Source organism: Drosophila virilis, chromosome 2 (assembly GCF_030788295.1).
Source record: "Drosophila virilis strain 15010-1051.87 chromosome 2, Dvir_AGI_RSII-ME, whole genome shotgun sequence".
Lineage (NCBI taxonomy): Eukaryota > Metazoa > Arthropoda > Insecta > Diptera > Drosophilidae > Drosophila > Drosophila virilis.
Window position 1 is genome coordinate 13,623,282 of NC_091544.1, and position 19,844 is coordinate 13,643,125.

Genomic DNA, 19,844 nt, shown 5'->3' on the forward strand with positions numbered 1-19,844 from the left:
TGTATAAAAAAAAAGAAACAAAAACAAAAACAATAAAAACAAAGCAAAAATATCGTAACCTAAGCAAAATGCAAACGACAATTTTTTGTAACTAACACCAAGTACACCACGCATTATACAAAAACTAATATTATAAATCTACTTACTAATTTATTTAAGAAACAAACGAGTATTTTTCATAAAATAAAAATGCAATTCAATTCTATGCGCTGTATCCATTGAAAATAGCTTAAAAATGTATATAGTTTTATTTTATCGTTTACTTTATGGAATCTGACAAATGATATAAAATCTAATGTTAGCTTAAGATTGTATTAGTGTCCTGCAGCTATCTGCATTACAGCTACTGTATATTATACTTTTATGTAGGATATTATAGAGAAGCAGACGGCCAAGAATCCTTATTGTCGATTGGATAACTTAGTATACCTAAGGAGAGCAGGATTAACGTATGATTCGATTTAGCCTAGTTAGTCTGTATAAAATTAATTGGAAATGTTGGTTAAGGACACGGTGCTTTTTCTAGTCGAGCCTTTCTGACTAACAGTTGTTTTTATTTTATAAAGTGGCCCAAACAAACGCCAGGTGTTGTTTTTTAGGGCTGTGCTAATTAACAGTCAACTCAGCTGGGCACTCTAATGCACACGTAATACCCAGTTCGGGGATTGAAAAATGTGTCCCAAAACGCGGACTGGGTCGGTCATTGGCATCGGTGCGTGCAGGTCCTTTAGGGGTGACTTGTTACTAACACACACACACACACTCACACACACGTACACGCACACACACACCCTATAGACAGCTGCTCTGCCTAGCCAGACTGACAGAATACCTGACTGTCTGGCATCTATGCTCAGTTACTTACCACAGGCTAGTGACGCCACCAAATTTGAATTTGCCACACGCACACAAGCAACACACAACACACACACACACACACACATAGTCGTGCCCACTATGTCGCGCTTCTTCTGCTGCGCGCAGTTCACATCGAGCATTCGCTTCGTTTGAACGTGAATTTGAACGCGCTCGCTTCCATTTAACGTGTCGTCAACGTGTTGGCTGTATTTCGAGTGCTCCGCTAAATTCAGAAATACTTTAGAAAAATGCGCAGCCAAGTGCTAAGTTTTTGCATTGCCATTTTGTTAATTGTTTGCCTCATGTAGGGGGCACAAAAACGAAGTGGAAAATATGACTGAAGCAGTTTTGTTAAATCTACGAGCTCAGAATGACCGCAAGTGCGCTAATGAGCACGCCGAAGAGGATACGCCAGATAGGCGAAAGTCTGACAATGTTGACCAAGGAGGCGCATCACGGGGTCGTACGCTGTGAGCGTAAGTACTTTATCCTCACGATAAATTTAATACCTAAATTGTGAAAGGTATCTTAAAAAAAAGATAAAAAGCTAAAATCAGATTAGAGTCTAGTAATAGTTGGTCAATGTGTCTTAAATTTGTATTCGATTTTCTACTTAGGCTCAAACATACAGCTTTTAAACCATAAATATGAATATCAAGCATACGCCATGTTAACTTTTGCACCAAGTGTTCTTCAATTGATTCTATTATATTATATATAACCGGCAGTAGGAAGAATATTTGAACCTATAAAGTATGTTTTAAGCTTGACACTTGAAATTTAAAACTTAGATCCGTCTGTTAACCCTCATGTTAACAAGCAATTATATTTTTGGGATATTATGAAGTTTTAAGGAGCTAGAGATATCAAATATAAGATGTAGGTGTCCGTAGAGTATACAGATATTAAGAACATGTAACTTTTTGGATGCTCCCTACTCATCCCTTAAGATCAAACAAAGTAAACTCCAACTCTATAGAATAGTGCATCTCCTAGTCGAGCTCACCCGTCTAGAGCATTCTTATTTATTTTGAGCGGTTTATGTCCTTCAGTGGCAGCATTTGCATTTAATCATGCCAATGTGATTGATCGCCAAATGTTATTTACTGTCTTGGTGCTGTGTATCTTTTTGTTTCGTATCTGTATCTATGTATCCGTTGGCTGTAACTTTGTAACAAATTTATGAAGCTTACTCACAGCATTTTCTAATTTGCATAAGCGAACAACGTCATCGCCCATTTAAAAGCCACATTACGGGCTTCGCACATATTCGTAGGTAAACAGAAAATATTAATAGAATATATAAATAACAATATATCTTCATATTGTAGGCATATGTAAAGGTCATATATTGTGTGGAACTATGTGATAACATGTATTTATCATAATGTTTTCCTATTATTAAATGTGTTTTATACCTTCAAGTGAAATTGAATGAAACATATTTAATCGGGCTATAAAACAATTGACTTATATGAATTCAGGTAATACTTCCTGCTGACTGTTGGAAATTTTTGGTTTAACTTGCAAATACATGATTATATTGTTTAGATATGGTATTATAATGCTCGAAAGATTATGCTTTTTGGCAAAAACATTTGTGTTATCATGTCGACATGTTTATATTGCGTGTGCGGTTTTTTTGTTATTGTTATTATACACACATATTATATGTATAAAAATAAATATAAATTGCCGAGTGCCCAAGAAGTACGATATTAGGTTAGAGATTAAACATTCCCATTCAAATAAAACTCGTATCATTAAATGTTTCCTTTTTCATGTTAACATACTTAGAATTGCCAGTTAAACAAATTGTATGCGATAAGATATTTTTGTAAATTTAAAAGAAAAAAATACAATTAAAATGCAAAGAACAATACTTGGAAATCTAGAGAAATATAAAGCGGCTGCCAGTTGTAGTTGGTGTAAAACAAAGAACCCTAGACGTTTGCCTAGCACGCGATGGAAGTACATACACATATATCCCTTTCAGGTTCACACACACATTGTGGTTGTTAATTAAGCTCACCTTGAGCCTAGAAGCGACTTTCGTTTTCAAGGTCATCGCCGATAATTGCGCCCGTAAAAACTCACAAATATCAACAGCAAGGAGTTGTAGCACGCAGAATTTAACGAATAAATGCTTTAAAAGCAAAACACATAAAAATATCTCCTGTAAGAACTCCTTTTACAACCAATACACTCTATTGAAAAAGATGATACAATGACCTGATGGTAATAATATTTTGCAGTGTTGTGAAAGTCGTAAGTGTCTAAATTTGATTGACATTTTTTTTTTCAAAACTTGAAAAACAAACACCAATTTTTAGACCGTTGCAGTCTACAGAACTAGATAATATGCTTTAATGTGTAAGTAGCGTTGTTAAAGTATTTTTTCTTCTCCAACTTAGAGATAAGTTTGCATAGAAACAGGCAGACGTATATGGATATATCGACTCGGTCGTTGATAGTGGCCGAGAATGTATATATAATGCATATTATTTGATGACAAATTTATAATATAATCATAGCTACAAATATTCTCAGATTTATAAGACAAAGCATATATTACGCATACGCCCCCTCCAACGCACCGAAATCGTATTCGAAATTAAAGAAGAAAACTAACAACAATAGGTAGCTGCCGCACAGGCCTATGCGAAAAATAACAAACAACAATGAGAAAACAAAAGCAAAACAAAACGTGAAAACAACAACTTGAATAACCAGTTGCAGGCTGAGAAAATCAAAACAAAACTCAAAAAGAAACTCGCTCGCGCTGTCCAACGCTCTCGCTTCCTCACTCTCCCAACCGCTCTCCCGCTTGCTCTCTCGCTCTGGCCCCCTGTTTGAGTGATTTGCTGGAGAAATATTATGCTTTGGCCTGGCTGCCAAATGCTGCCGCCGCCTCAGTGTCTGAGCAACTGCGTCGAGCTGCGGTTGATGTTTCTCGTGCGGAGCGTATTTTTCGTTTTTTTTCTTTCTTCTATTTAATTTCGATACGGCAATCGGTTTGTTTTTCCAACGCTTGAGCGCGTTTATGCAAATTAAGTAAACAACAATAATGTAAATAGCATAAATATTCAATGAAACCAATTTTGTTCTCTTGTATTTTCGGCGAGGGGTCGTTTGACTGACCCTGAACTGCGGCGGTGCGATTGCATGGCAGGAGTTGGCGTCTTGATTGTCTGCGCCAAATAAAGCTATATTTATATGCCTAAGAACACGCCATAGCTATTAAGGAGCCCAAGCCACGCGCTCAAAGCTAACAATAGGTGTTAATTACACGACGTATACGTAATATGACATACAAATTGAATGCCGTAAAAATATTAAGAAGCACACAAAATATCAACAAAGGCAAAAATTGTTAATTATTGTTTGTTTTTTATATTTTACATTCATTTTAATTAGTAGCGAGCATTGTCCAGTTTTAACTGGAACAAGCTTTTTGCTTTCAATTCGGGTAAGCAGTTTTCCGCTCGTGGAAAGCTACCTGCATTAACTGAATTTGCTCAACTGAATTATCCCAAATATTAAGCCTGTTCGCATGTTAAACAACAAAGTTTTTAACAATCGATTTCCACTTATTTTCCGCAGCTACGCGTGGAATTCACCTAACTGTGCTTTGACATCAGTTGGGTTAGTTCTAATGTCCTCTGCTGTCATCAATCAATCAATCAGTGATCGGTCAGTTAGTCAGTCAGTCAATCAGTCAACCAGTCAGTTTCTACTTACATAGATAAAGCTTTTTTCGCTCCAGTGCATCCACAAGCCGCACCTAATTGTCCCTGCTCTATTGAATTTCGACTCTTTAAATCCAAACAAGCACAAAATTCATTTCATTTATGACTATTGCTAATATTTATTGCGCTTCACATTGTTTATTGTGTTGTTGGGCCTGCCAAACAGCTGATTAGCAGTCGTTAAATCTGAAAAATTGATGAAACATTGTGCTCCATAAAATATTCAAAGAAATGTAAATAATTCCAAAAACGAATGAAGTGTGTGTGTGTGAAATAAATTCTAAAAATAAATGCAAAATTTGCTATAGGAAGTGCTTTTATCGGGTGTTCCGCGCGTAGCATAGCCAAATCCAAGAACAAACCGCAAACCAAAAAGAAAAAACTAAATAAATATAAATATAAATAAAAAAATGCCACAATGGAGCTGATAAAAAAGTACAAGCAGGGAAAGTTAACAACTGGCGATGTGCGCAACTTGAATCGTATGTTTCCTTTTCCTTTTTCTAACAATTTCTAACACAATTTCTATTCTTATAAGCCCAAGTATTTCGCTATTCACAAATTGTAAATGCGTCACAATGTAATTTAAATATATGTGTATAGACAGACGAGTCTTTCATTTTTAGGGCCTTAGCCCACAAAGGGCTGTGTGAAAACAACCTTCGGCCGAATATATAATTCCGAAAGAAAGATATATAGATATAAAAGTATGTGCGTGCCGTTGACATAACTAATTGAATTTTTTTAGAAGGCGCCTTCATTGGTTAACAAATTGACAGAAAAAATATTTTTATCAATTATGGCAAACATGTTGCCTGTCCCTTCTCTGTCCTCCCCCTTCCCATTTGTCGCCTCTCACGACTCTCGTCTGTCGCGTCCGTCACGTCTGTCATGTGTATGGAATGCGCCTTTCATCAATAATGTTACGAAAATGTGCAAACGATTGTTGATGAATGACTTTGACATTTTGACAAGAACGCACTTGAGTTTGTTAGCCATTAGAAATAAATCAACAACATTTTCATTCTTATTCTTACTATTATTATTATTATTATTATTATTATTATTATTATTATTATTATTATTATTATTATTATTATTATTATTAATATTATTATTATTATTATTAATATTATTATTATTATTATTATCATTATTATTATTATTATTATTATTATTATGATGATGGTGATGATATTGATATTTTGATTATCAAGATTAACCATAATGCATTCATATTATAAATAATACTATAATTAATTACAACAACTAGCGTCCAGTCCTTCAGCTCTACTTCAAAATAATTTCTTTTATTTTAATTTAAATTTCTTTTTTTTTAATATTATTATTATTAATATAAATAATTATGTGTATATTTTTCTGATTTGTATTATTAATAATAATATGATTTTGAAATTGAAAATCCAAGTTCGAACAGGTACGACCAACAACCAGTACGAGCCTGAGGCCTCATTCTTCAAATTAGATATGAATACATATGTGCCAGACCTTTTACGAACTTGTACTTTTAGCATTACATATGTACTCACAGACTTTCCATAGGCGTAAGCAAATAGTTTAAGGTGCTAAATTGGCCTAAAGGCTTTGCAAATGTGTTAATTTGTGCTGCTTTTTATGTGGACTGCTAATTGGCCACTGAATGGAGGCACCGCCCTCTGCTGCTTAGCCCCTCGCTTTCATTCCTGGCCATTCGCATTTTGACCACTTTTCGGCGGCTCTGACGTTTGTCTATTTGTTTATGTTTGCTGAGATATTGATAAACAATTAAGATTGTGCAGTTAATGGCGCCAAGTGCTGCGTGGGCGTAGTTTATAAAAGAATGCGCATACGCCATGTGGTTCATATTAAAGTGGCAACTGCAAATAAACTGAAACAGCTTCCGACTGTATATATGTAAGCAAAATGTTTTTATACTCTAAGCCCATTGAAAAATGTGTTTTAAGCATGTAATGGAAGCATCTCTGAATCTACAAAGCATATATTTATTCCTGATCAAGACGATGAGTTGTATGTTTTAAGCATGTAATGCAGCCAAGTGAGAATGGACTTTTATATATAGGTAGCACTTAAAGATAGAAATTTGTAATACACATGGATTTAATATTAGCTATTAAAGAATCCAAAGGGCTTGTGATGAATCTATCCATGGTTTATTTTCTATGCATAATTGAATTCTATGAATATTAGGCGCACATTTATTTGGCGGCTCATGAATACAATACTTGAATTGTATTCTGTTTTCTTTTCAAATCAAGTTTCGAGCCGTAATATTTATTTATAACTCGCTCGACTGGCTTTATAGAATTACGCCATCGTCTGGCCCCCGGTGAGCCATATTCAGTTACACAAATCGCCAATTTGACTGACCGAAAATAGTTGCCATCATCGCTAATGACACTCTGGGCTAGCATTTCAGTTAGTTGTTAGTGCTACCCCCCCCGCTCTGAAGCACAGCTGATTTCGGGCAGATGAAGTAGTCTCTTGTTGGCAGCAACAATGCCCCAAGGCATGGTTCTATTAACGTTCCGGTACGCGACCCTGGTCCACACCCAGCTGGAGATGGGGCATGATGTCATCGCTGTTGCTGCAACTCGCAATATCGAGTGGCACACACATTTATGAATACAGCATTAATAAATGAATGCATGTTTTTCTCTAATTTATGCGTTCGCTTGTGCATGAAAATATTCATTATTCATTTGCTCGCCCCATTCACGGGTGCACTTGACAGTCCGTCTATTTGTCATTATGTTTACGATTTTTTTATTAATCCTTGCAAATCATAAAAATGGGCAAAATTATAAATGAAACAAGCGCTGTCTTTGGCTCGACGACTATTGAATACCCTGAACACGACATAGACGTTCTTTAAAACAAAAGCTTTTATTCCCGTCGATTGTTTCCATAGGAACCTACAATAAAGTAGCTCAACTTAATGCGGGCTTTCACCTTTAAAAATTTTTCGAATATCAATTTTATTTTCTACCTGTTCTTTCTGGCAGTCGGAAGTTGATGCTGATCAAGAATATATATCTTTTATGAGCTCGGAGCTTGGAACATGAAAACTTTCCCATTTTGGCGTGACAACAAAAATAAAAACCCATTTTGATTTCGACTTTTATGATGGCTCACACACATAACATATATATCAAATTCGTAAATATGTTTCTTGACTTTTAGCCACAATGCATTTTTCATTTCGTTCCATTAAAATTTATATTTTGCTCGGCATTTCTGTGAACTTGGCATGTCGGAAATTTAGCATCAATTGAAATGGATTTTATTGAGCAGCTCCGTCGCTAATTTCGACGTCATCGGCAAATGTTTTTAATTGTTGTTGTTGCCGTTGTTGTTGTTGCTGTTGTTGTCGTTGTTGTTGCTTTCGTGGCTCGTTAACCAAACCATATAAAACATCTGCCATGATATCATGCCTCCAATATAAACTCTGGCCAGCTAGTTTATGGACTGTGCATTGTCTATGTTTGTTTTCACGATGTCTTCTAGTAAATTTACGAATCTGTATACAAAAGTAGACGCCGCCACGTCTCTGCCACGGCAGCCCCCCGCCCCCACAACCTCAAGCCCCACCTATTTCTATTGTAAATGGATGCTGCCAAGGCCTGGCCAACTATTTATCATCTGTGCTTAAGCTCGCCCAAAAGTATTACCTCTATATCTGAAATTATTCAGACCTTAACCTTTATCTTTAAATAGTTGTAATAGAATCCAAGCACATCACATAATTCTCAGGTTTTCTAAACATAGTTTTCTTCTCGTTTTGTTAATAGATCATCATTTCAAAACTTATAATATATTTATCAAACAAAAAATGCAAACGGTTTGAGTAGGTGAAAATAATTGTCATAGATAATGCTTCGGAGGTCTAAACATATAGAATTATTTATATTTATATTAACAAACATTGCTCAAGAACATATTAAATGTTAAACTTTGGGATAAATACTTAATTAAGAACCATTTAAACAAACCCAAAAGGAGTTGTCAGTGTTATATATTTCAGAATTAACCAGATCTGATTGCCATATCAGAAAGCTGATAAATGAACGGCCGCCCTTTCTCAATAAAAGATAACTTGAGCGATTTATTAGTTCCACTAGGATCTCAAAGTCCTTCTCAAAATTAATAATCAACATCCAAAGTTCGGTCGAAAAGTAGGTTCTTATATGGCAAAACATGTTTTCAAAGATATTTTCATTAAACTGAGCATTTACCAGCTTCACTTTTCTCACATAAGAAAGGAAAATGTCTAAATGGATATGAAATATTATTTAATTTTTCTTTTTTGCAGTTCTAGTAATATGTCTCTTGGTGCTCGTGGCAATTTTCTCCATTATGTGGAGCGTTTCACTGCATGTGCTATCCGGCGATTTCTACGATGGAATCATCAGTGCCAAAATAATGTTTAAGGATCGCGACTATGGCCAAATGGATAACAGAAGCAAGGAGATCTTCCAGCAGGATCTGCAAAAAGTGGCACAGCTTCCGTATGAATTAAATGAAACGCCGCAATCGCTGAAGAGCGACAGCCGTAAGTAAACTGGCGCATGTTCTAAGTCAAATAACTAAACTTGTATTATTCCCTTTAGCAGAAACCAAAAAGCCAAAATACAAATTCGAACATATCTACGAGCCCAAAGATAATGCGCCCCTGCTGGCCCGGCTGGTCAGCGAAAGGGAGCAGGAAAATGCGCTGCAGGCAACAACAACCACAACAAGTGCACCGCCTGAGATGGTGCCCAATGCGGAAGCGGATCGCAAATTTCTGGCTAGCCGTGAGTAGATAGTGAGAAGATCATAGAGAAGTTCGGCATCTGATCTGATTTGATTGCTTGCAGAGTCCATAGATACACATGCCACTCGCTGGAGTCGCGGCATTGGCGCCCAGTTTGTTTACACATTTCCACTGATATCCGAGGCTGTGGCCATTATCTGGACGGCCATGTGTCTCATCTATCAAACAGGCAACAAGAAAACATCGTGAGTGTCTTACCACTTTTAGTTTGTATACCCTGTACCCATTCAAAATGAGTTAGTGGTCCAATGTTTCTCGTGCTTATTAACAGAAGAAAGCATTTCCAACCCCATAAAGTAGAAATATTCTTGATCAGGACAACCAGCTCAGTCATTCTAGCCAGGTCTGACTTTTTGTCTTATTATACTCTGTTCACAAAGAGATAGAGCGTGTATTGATCTATTCACTTATTCATGAAACTTGTAAGATATACAGTCGTGTCATAGGGAGTAGAGCTACCCGTGAGAGGAGCTAGATTCATTAGGGAGCCGATTGATGGGCACTTCTACAATAAAGTAAAATCTTCTGCAACTGCGCAGAGCTAACAATCTTATCAATTCAGAAGATTCCTTTCAATTGATTATAAGCTCTACTTACACTGTGAATAGAGTATCTGGCAGTCGGCAACAATTAAGTTTTCTTTAAACTTTTTCAGTGTACTGCCCAAACCTTGGCGGATTGTGGTGCCCTCCATATTGATCTTCACGCTGATGAGCCTGGGCAGCGCTGCATACACGATACTGACCAATGGCTATCTGAGACGTCTGTGTGGGCATTTGCGGCAGGGTCTCACCAATCCCCAGGCCATCAGGTGGGTCTACATGTGTCTCACTTGATTAAACCAAATTAAGTAACCTTTAATTTTAGCTGTGGCGATGCGATTGCCCTGCTGCGGCCGCTCATCCACGACCACAGCGTCTCGCACGATGTGTATCTGGACCTCTTCCGTTGCAGCTATATTATTAGCATGATCCTGTGGCTCTTGGCGCTGCTGGTCATGGTGCTGCGTTACATATATGCCTTTGATTTCCAGCTGGTTGATATCGATGATATGTTCGATCATCGCCCAGCTGGCGCTCAGCACATACAACCCATTTATAACAAGGTGCTGCAGTCCAGTCCACAGCATCAGCAGCAGCAGTTGAGACCCAGGTCGGAGGATGATTATCAGAGCGCCAAGTCACGGCTTAGCGATGTGGCCATGCCGCTGCTCGAGCTGAAAGCCCAGGAACAACAGCAACAACAACGGCAACAAACACACTTAACAACTGTCGCCTAAGGCTTGACTTTGTCACAAACTGAAGCACATCAGAAATCTCAGGTTTATTTTTATATACGATTGTTTTGGAGAACAAAGCAGGGATTAAGAACAAATACTAGAACAAAACGAAACAAGCGAACAAGAGAAGTTACATTCGGCTTGCCGAATATTAAGTACCCTTGCAGAGGGCTTCCCAAGGAAGCTTATTAATTCTGTAGTCCGATTTAAAAAAATGTTGCGCTCAATTCGGAATCTAATATTGAAACTCAAAAATGTTGACATACCCAACTTTTCAGAAGTCCTTGCTAAAGCAGGTGGATTTTAAGATTTTTTCCCTAGAGCGTAATTTACTTAATAATACACGTACCTGGTAAAGGTAATATTTATCGGTCAATAATTAAGCTTGTTTGGAGCCCTTATAGAGCTATATGATATAGGTGTCTGATGTGGATAAGACTTTAGGCACAGTAAGTTCCAGTTTGGTCAAGATATCTTGAAACAGAAAAAACTTTTCCCTTATTAGGCGATTCGCTGCTATATGATATAGTTATATGATGTTCCGATAAATGTATAGATATATCAGTTTTAAGTCTGCCCGTGAGCATAATAGCATTCTCTGCAAGGGTAAAGGCAATTTCAAGTTCCAACTTGAAGTCTGCTAAACTTCCAACACAACAAAAAAAAAAGGTTTCGAACAATTGAATGATATTATCTAAGCTTAAGTTAAGTAAACTCGTGCCTCGTTTTAATTTATAATATAATCGATTTTAGTTTCCAACAAATAGTTTTAATTGAAATGCAATAGTCTAACCATAAAGCCAGAAGGTGCAAATAAAATACAAATATTCCATATACAAACAAAAATCATAAAGGACCAGATGCTCTCCACCTTACAGCAGCTTCATGGTAATTGTCTTGGTCTCCAGATAGTTGTCCAGACCATCTTTGCCCAGTTCGCGACCAATGCCGGAGTGCTTGTAGCCACCGAAGGGTGTCTGCGGGAGGACGGCATCATAGCAATTGATCCAAACGGAGCCGGCATCGACGCTATTGGCGAACTTCATGGCCTTGTTGATGTCGTTGGTGATGACGCCGGCGGCGAGGCCGTACTGCACATTGTTGGCACGCTCAATCATCTCCTCGATGGAGCTGAACTTGAAGATGGACTGAACGGGTCCAAAGATCTGAAAGAGCAGGACATGAGTACACTTGCTTAGGTTAATCAATGTGCTGGTTATACCTCCTCCTGGGCAATGCGCATGTCATCCTTGACGTCGGAGAAGACGGTCGGTTCGATGAAGTAGCCCACATTGCCAATACGCTTGCCGCCCGCCTGCAGCTTGGCGCCCTGCTGCTTGCCGCTCTCAATGTAGCCCAATACCTTGGTCATCATCTCCTCATCGATTTGGGGGCCCTGCAGAGTGCTCTCCTCGAAGGGATTGCCCACTGTGCGTGCCTTGGCCTTGGCGGCCGCCTTCTCGACAAACTTGTCGTAGATCTTCTCGTGCACATAGGTGCGACTGCCGGCGCAGCAGCTCTGGCCGTGATTGGAGAAGAGTGCTTCATGGGCGGTCTCCACAGCATAGTCAACTGCAGGGCAAACACATGAAATGGGTTTACTCAACGCTAATGTCTCGGATCCTATGCCACTTACTGTCCGCATCCTCAAAAACGACGACGGGACTCTTGCCGCCCAGCTCCAGGGAGACGCGCTTCAGATTCGATGTGGCTGCCGCCTGCATAACAATGCGTCCAATGTCCACGGAGCCGGTAAACGCCACCTTAGCAATGTCTGGGTGCTCACTGATTGCAGCGCCAGCGGTGGGTCCAAAGCCATTTATCACATTGATGACGCCCGCCGGAAAGCCCGCCTCCTTGGCCAGTGCGGCCATGTGCAAGGCTGTGAGTGGCGTCTGCTCGGCGGGCTTCATGACAATGGTGCAGCCAACGGCCAGTGCGGGACCCCACTTCCAGGCCAACATCAACAGTGGATAATTCCAGGGTATTATCTGACCGACAACGCCAACTGGCTCCTTGCGTGTCATCGCAACGAAACCACCGGCGGGTATGGTATCCCCGAAGAACTTGTCCGTCCAGCCAGCATAATACTGCAGCGTCATAATCGAGATGGTCACATCGAAGAGTGCCTCCGCAAAGGGTTTGCCGTTGTCCTGGGTCTCAATGCTGGCCAAAAACTGTTTGTCGCGCTCCATCAGGTCACAGAGTCTGCAACGGAATGGGGAAAGGAGCAGTTGTTATATGACTATGCAAGGATCAAGGGTCAAGGCCACCCACTTGTTCATCAGATTGGTGCGCTGCAGCGGACTCATTTGACGCCAGGCGGAGCCGCGATGGAAGGCCTTCTTGGCAGCAGCCACAGCGCGGTCAACATCAGCCTAGGTGGGATTGGATTGAAAGATAGCGAATAAGATTAGCGCCTGCCGCAAACGTTATCAGTGCGAGCTCATGCTCACCTTATTGCCCTCGGCCACCTGGCTGATCTCCTTGCCCGTTGCCGGATTGTGGGTGGCAAAGGTTTTGCCCGAAACGGCATCAACGAATTCATTGTTGATAAACAGCTGCAATCAAATAAAGATTATACGGCAATTATTATACGTAATATACGTGTCAGTGCCTGTCAAACTGTGCGCCTCACCTGACTATACGCGGGTGGGCAATGCTCATAGCTCGAGCTGCTGCAATGCATTTGCAGCTGCAGCACCTGGCGTGCCACTAATTGGCGCCACTTCATGGACGACCTTTGCCCTGTGCCTAACGAACAGCCGCTTGACTTGGACTTAACAAGTTGTCAGTTGCCAGTCTCCAAACACGCGACAGTTACGCTCAATGTAAACAAAACTATCTAACTAGACTTTATTAAACTCTCAACAAATAATGACATTGTCAATGAAATTCCGAGTTCTGATTGTGGGGGAAAAAAATAAACGAATATGAAATTGACGCTATTTAGAGTAATTAGCTAATTTGGAGTTTATGCATGTGGGAATGTCAAGATTGCAACCGAATAAAATGATGGAATAACAGAAGCATTCAAGAGGAATTCCAACTATAAGCTGCCAACTCGTGCTGTGCTCTAAATATGACAATTAAAGTCCACAGTCGAGCGCAACTAATCTAATATTGTGTTCGTCCCTTATCAGAAATGGCCATTATCAGAGCACCACCAGCGATTATCAAATTATGGTAATGTAAACAAGAGTAAGCATTTTGATGGGATAATACCCTGTAAAAAGTTCAAGAGTTCATCATTCAAGAATAGAAATACTTTGCTTTTGCCCAGAGTAGATTGTTGTAAAGTATTTGTTGAGAAATGTTTTAAGAGGGTGTTTTATGTTTATTTATAAAACTAAGCTTCTTATTGCAATTAATTCGTAAGCACTTTGGTTACTTTAAAAATAAAAAAGTTTACGCATCGTAGCGTATAATATTACCAGACATAAGTTATGTGATGTATATTTATTAAATAAATTCCTGATTATGCGGCTTATATATATTTTTAAGTTTTGAGCTGCTTTCTTAAACAGTCACAAAATAATAATTCCATTTCGCTAGATAAGCTGGAAATGCGTGAAAGTAAAATAGAATTTGCGAATATCTACGACGATTAGAAATATTTGTTTTATTTAGTTTGTGGATAACTCTTTTTATAACATATGCCAATAAAACAATAATAATAAAACTTTATAGCTGAGATATGGCCTAAATACATAAGACCATTAATTCCTTTATAGCTGTGATTTAGCCTAAATACATAAGAACATTAATACCTTTATAGGAAACCAATGTAAGCTTATAATTATATTTTCAATTGATATTGCAGGCGTGTCAGCTATACAAATCGGACATGTACATACATATATGCATTAGACTGAAATGTTTTTTATAAGTACAAAGAGCCCACCTGATAGTGCTTAAAGGGTGTGATAGCGAGTGTAAGCTAATAATAGGCCAGATGGATCCACAATTAATTATATAAAATATACAATAACACCTTAAACATATTGCGGTCTCACACGCACACACAGTTATAAAGGTGTATATGTATGCAAGATATACATACATGCATATATATTAAGGGAAAGCGAGTAAATTCTTGGCAAAAACAAGTTTTTTAAACTGACATCAAACACAAAAAAATCGTGTAACCATTCGAGTTGTATAAATTGTGCTACAATTAAAATTTGCGATAAGAAAAAACATGAATTTCTTATATGCAGTTCAAGGCTTTAAGCTTTTAGCCTAACCAAGTAGTCACCTGTAGTCAGGTAACTGAAATTCTTCACTCGTTAAGCAGCAGGCGTCAGTATCAAATACTTCTGAATATTAGAACAACATCTTGTTTACTTACTTTTGTGTACTTGGGCTGCGCGTTGGGATTGGCCATATTGAAGAGCTGCAATTGAGCGACTGACAACTTGACTGCTTGAATGTTCGCACTTAACTGAAGCTGCAATTGGATTCTAGATTCGTTTTATGGTTGCCTTTGATATGCGTTCGTTTATTTGATTTGCCTTTGCGCGTGCTTTTAACGCTGTCTCCCTTTTGTGCTGTCTTTCGCTCCGCAAAACATATGCCGGCCGGCGACGCAGGCTAACAGAAACGTGAGTGTGTGTGTGTGTGTGTATTCCTACTGTTATGCATGTTTATATACCCTGCAAAGTTTAAGGCTGGCTTTTTGTTCCTACTTGTGCTTTTTGTTCCTACCTCTTGTATTACGGCACCTTATCACATATTTAATATATCATTATCTTTGATTTCTCGTGCAGGTATTTTTTTAAATTATTATCTTTCAAATTTAATCTCTCTTTTATCTAGAATTTATTTTTACCACTTTATATTGTGTTTCAATTATTTTATGCTTTATACTTGTGTTAGTTCAATAATACCCATTAAATTTGGTGAATATATTTTTTTTTTTCTAATCAAAACTTTTTCTTATGTCGTTTGTTTTTGCGTAACCCAAGTTGTTATTAGAAGTGTACTTCATCTTTTTATTAATATTAGTACTTGCTATACATTTATTATCAAAAATATATTACCAAAAACCTATTATATTATTTTATACTGACTTTTAAGTTATTTAATATTTTTGCATCGTTTAAGTCCTTGATGTAGAAAAGATATCCTACATTTTGTCAGCCTTTAAGAATAGTTGTAGGACATTGCGAAGTATTCCTTAGTCGTGCTATGATAATTGTTGTGCATTATGTCTTATGCGCCTTTTCGGCTGTTGATAAAAGCTCTTCACCTTGAGCTTTTATCAATAATAATGGGTGCCTGTCATGGCTAAGAGCTTTTTCTACACAAATACAGGTACGTATATGATTTATAATATTGAGATTTTTATCAATTTGGTAAGAACATGTGTTTTTCTTCAAAGTTTTGTCGTGTTTACAAGTGTATTTTCAGACCTATCATGGCCCTTGATAGGAAAACTCTCATAGTTAAAGGAACGTTTAACCGGGGCGTGATCCAGAAATTTTAGCTTTCCCAGCGACTGAGCTATGAAATTGCTAAAAAATAAAGTATTCAATATATATGTATATATATTATTAGCTTAGGAGCTGTTAAATATGCCCACCTGTAGTATGTATAATCGTAATCCAAGTAGCTGGAGAAAGGCTGCAAATGCAGGCCGTCGGGGCAAATGGGATTGCCATGTAGGCTGAGGTACTGCAGGTTGGGAAAGAGCCGCCTGATAAGTCGAATCGTTGCCGCCAGATCGCTGAACTGTAAATTGATATACCCTATATAATAATTGATAACCGGGGCACATTAGCTTGCCTCACCTCGTTCTTGTTCAGCATGAGCACTTCCAGCTGTGGCAGTGGCACTTGCAACGTGCGCAACTGCGACTCGTGCAGCCGATTGCTGTCCAGAACCAGATAACGCAGCTGCTCAAATTCCGACAGCCAGGACAGATCCTTGAGGCAATTGTGACTCAAATCCAAATGCTCGGTGCTCTCGGCATAGCGCTGCACAATTTCAATGGGCATCGAGCGCAGATTCTGTTGCACCAGAATGAGCTGGGCGAAAGGGAGCAATAAAAACTGTTGAAGGCGGGTCTAATCAACTGAGCAATACTCTGTCCATGTTCCAATAACTGTTTTTTTAACAGTCGAAAGCAGACTTGGGCGTGACCGCATTTTTTTTGGCTTGACTTATAGAAGAGGTCGTGAGAAGTGCACAAACGGACTTTAGCTTAAAAAACTGGAGAGGATATACATTTTTACAGCTTCCCTCAAAAATGTTCATGTTTCAAGCGGACGGCTGGCTGAACATTGCTCAAATGCAATATACCCCTTTGCACTTTGTGAACAGAGTATGCACAGAATTTATATTTGAGAATGTGGCGAGATAAGCTACAGTTTACCCCACCTGTTCGCTGTAGTTGTCGTCGTCATCTAATACTTCCATGTTTCTTTGGAGTTTTTCCTAGCAAAAGTCCAGAGCGAAAGTTGTTTCTTTGGATTTATCAGGCGCACCGTCGTGTGGATCTTCTCGTGCGGAACTGCAGTTGATAACTGCTCGCATTTGTGTATTACTGTGTATTATTTTTACAATCTTTACGCTCTGCCTCTTTCTTGTTTATTTTCTGTGGCTTCTTGAGGTTCGGCCGCGAAGCTTTTGCGTTGAACTTGTTCAAGGTAGTTAGTAAGAGCGGAAGGCGAAGACGAAGCAGCACAGCTGTGAGTTTTTGATAAGCGCACAAGCGCGACACACAGATGGCGCCGCTGTGCGAACTGTACAGTTCGTTTACATGAACCTGACTCAACCTTCAAATTGTGTGTAAATTAAAAAATCAAGCTTTTCAGCAGATAGTTTATTAGCGAAAAACTGAATTTGTCTCAAGACGTGAAGCAATAGGATATGTACCTTAATAATTCTCAAAAATATTTAAGATATTAATTGAAAACCCAATGAGATGATGATAAATGATAAAAACATATATTGGATACTTCTTCAACATTCATCTTTAGCGGACTTCTCCGTTAGCAAGATAAAAAAAATGCAGCTCAAAGTGGCCAATTGTACAAGTTTGTGCAAAGACATGCCTAATCACTAAATAAATATACTGCTAATTTTTGACAGGCAGATAAACTTACAAGTACAATCAAAAGGAAAAGTCGATGTTAGTTGAGAAATGCATATGCACATTTGACAGGGAAATATACAAACTATTGACCCTTGACAGACATATCAGCTGAAAGTGATAGGAGAAAATGAAGGGAGCACAACTATTGCATTTCACATAAACACATTATTTAATTGACTACAGCTTAGTACATCGTAGCTTATCCTGTCGACAGCATCACGTATACGACAAGTGCACCAGTTTTTAATTGAAGATAAATGCATCTAATGCCCATATAAATTACTCCCCTATAGCCAGCTCAACGTCCGCTCGACTATGCGCTTGTGATGCACTGACATTGTGATAAGTCCCTCAGCAAAAAGGGGGCGTGGCTTGCGTTTAAGTGTGCGCCACAATGGCAAAATGCCAGCAAATACATGTTTAATTGCCAGTTAGGCCGCAGAAAACGCGCCATGGTAAACAAAAATGATGGTCGAGACTCAAAGCAGCCCCAAGTGCCCCACAGCAACAAAATCAAAAAGCTAAAGTGCCCAAAAACAAAACTGAACCAGGGGCGCGCTGACAAGCGAATTTGTTGTTGTTATTGTTGTTGTTGTTGTTGCGGGGCCCCACAAAATGTGACTGACTGCAAATGGCTAACAAAATGCTGCTTTGTAAATGTGTTCATGTGTGTGTGTGCTGGCCAAAACAGAAAAAGGCTAAGGGGAAATAGCAAGCGGCCTGGGGAGGGGTGCACTCTTAGCGCCAAACAATAGCAGATGACAGCGTAAATAAACAAAGTGCGAGATACAAATTACGGCAGCAGTGTTTAACTGGGCATTGTATTCAATGAAACATGACACAGACACATACACACACACACACACACACGCACATACGCACACACGCACACGGGCACAGCAAACTGCAGATACATGCACTGGCATTGGGCATCCATGAGATACGTCTGTGAAACTAACCGATTTGTAAGTGCGCGTTTGCCTTTTGACATTAAAGTCTCTGGCAGAGGCGACAATGTGCCACGCCCCACGTCCAGATAGTCCACAATTTGCCTTTGTTGCATTCATTGATTTGTTGTTTGGTTGAATTTTATGCCCGCCGCCCACCTGTGCTTGGAGGTGTTTGTTTTAATGGTCAGCAGCCCGTTAATAAAAGCACATTATGTGCGTGTTTGCTGATCTTTATTAATATTTCACTTCTTTTATACGCACTCATTGCATTAAAAAAACAATTATTAATTGTTATTATTGTGTACTACACGCGGCATTATAATTCAATGTCAATGTTTTCTCTTTCCTTAATTACGCTACAGCATTTCGATTGGCCTTTGTTTGTTTGTTTGTACTGCCCACTTAATTATTGTAATTATTTAAAGAACGCTTCTTGAACTTTCACCTTTTTACTGGCATTTTTAGCTTAGATATGCGTCATTTTGGGCCGTTAAAGTTTATTGATCTCGGCCCTAAGTACACTTACAAATGTGACTGTGTCGCCTTACTCAACACAAGAAGGAACCGACACAAATCGGACCATGTATAGCTGCTGCAAAAGCAAACGGTCCATAGGCAGTTTGTTGTATGAAAAACTTTTATATGTTTACCTCTGCTCCCTACTCAAGCAAAAGGCAAAAGGGAAATGTCTACAAGGGTATTAAATCGTCCTGAATCTTCTTTGATCTTTATAAATTTTTTATAATTTTTTTTTATTATTAGTATAATTTTATGTATCTTAAATTAAAACCTTTTTTATGTCTTGTGATCGATTTGACTGCCTTTTTTTTTAAGTGTATGCTAGAGTCTTGACAATTGTCAAACGCCCAACCACCCATTTACTTAGTTTTGACCACTTTAAGAACTTTCTCTGGAAATGCAGGCTTATAAATAGAGTTTACTTTGAGTTCCATTAGCACTTTTGACTAAGCTTAGGGCTAAGGCCCGTTAGTCGGCGCCATTAACATTCATTATTCATTGTAATTGAAAAGCCATGGATACTCCACATGACATCAGCCGCACACCCACCCACCCA

General features: G+C 38.7%; 3 protein-coding genes across 8 annotated transcripts; 1 reads left to right on the plus strand and 2 right to left on the minus strand.

The window, feature by feature from the left end:
• Positions 1–992: 992 nt before the first annotated feature.
• On the plus strand, positions 993–12,780 carry LOC6630575 (uncharacterized). 5 transcript variants are annotated; one of them, XM_032438464.2, is made up of 7 exons: positions 3,788–3,927; positions 4,916–5,089; positions 8,938–9,177; positions 9,236–9,421; positions 9,485–9,626; positions 10,097–10,252; positions 10,309–12,780. In XM_032438464.2, the coding sequence occupies exons 2-7, from the start codon at positions 5,026–5,028 to the stop codon at positions 10,718–10,720; spliced, it is 1,200 nt and encodes a 399-aa protein (XP_032294355.1). In that variant the 5' UTR covers positions 3,788–3,927; positions 4,916–5,025; the 3' UTR covers positions 10,721–12,780. The 5 variants fall into 5 exon arrangements, with proteins under 5 accessions (XP_015027059.1, XP_002053924.2, XP_032294355.1 ...); XM_032438462.2 differs by having other exon boundaries at positions 3,793–3,927; positions 4,774–5,089; XM_015171572.3 differs by having other exon boundaries at positions 3,794–3,927; positions 4,774–5,089; positions 9,239–9,421.
• On the minus strand, positions 11,468–15,228 carry LOC6630574 (aldehyde dehydrogenase, mitochondrial). Of its 2 annotated transcripts, none has more exons than XM_002053887.4 (6): positions 15,072–15,228; positions 13,177–13,281; positions 12,998–13,098; positions 12,357–12,928; positions 11,943–12,292; positions 11,468–11,886 (listed from the first exon to the last, which is right to left on the minus strand). In XM_002053887.4, the coding sequence occupies exons 1-6, from the start codon at positions 15,105–15,107 to the stop codon at positions 11,593–11,595; spliced, it is 1,458 nt and encodes a 485-aa protein (XP_002053923.1). In that variant the 5' UTR covers positions 15,108–15,228; the 3' UTR covers positions 11,468–11,592. The 2 variants fall into 2 exon arrangements, with proteins under 2 accessions (XP_002053923.1, XP_032294346.1); XM_032438455.2 differs by lacking the exon at positions 15,072–15,228 and adding an exon at positions 13,359–13,497.
• An 803-nt stretch (positions 15,229–16,031) lies between these two features.
• Positions 16,032–17,273, minus strand: LOC6630573 (leucine-rich melanocyte differentiation-associated protein). Its single transcript, XM_002053886.4, has 4 exons — positions 17,102–17,273; positions 16,513–16,749; positions 16,305–16,453; positions 16,032–16,236 (listed from the first exon to the last, which is right to left on the minus strand). The coding sequence occupies exons 1-4, from the start codon at positions 17,138–17,140 to the stop codon at positions 16,098–16,100; spliced, it is 564 nt and encodes a 187-aa protein (XP_002053922.1). The 5' UTR covers positions 17,141–17,273; the 3' UTR covers positions 16,032–16,097.
• Positions 17,274–19,844: the final 2,571 nt, after the last annotated feature.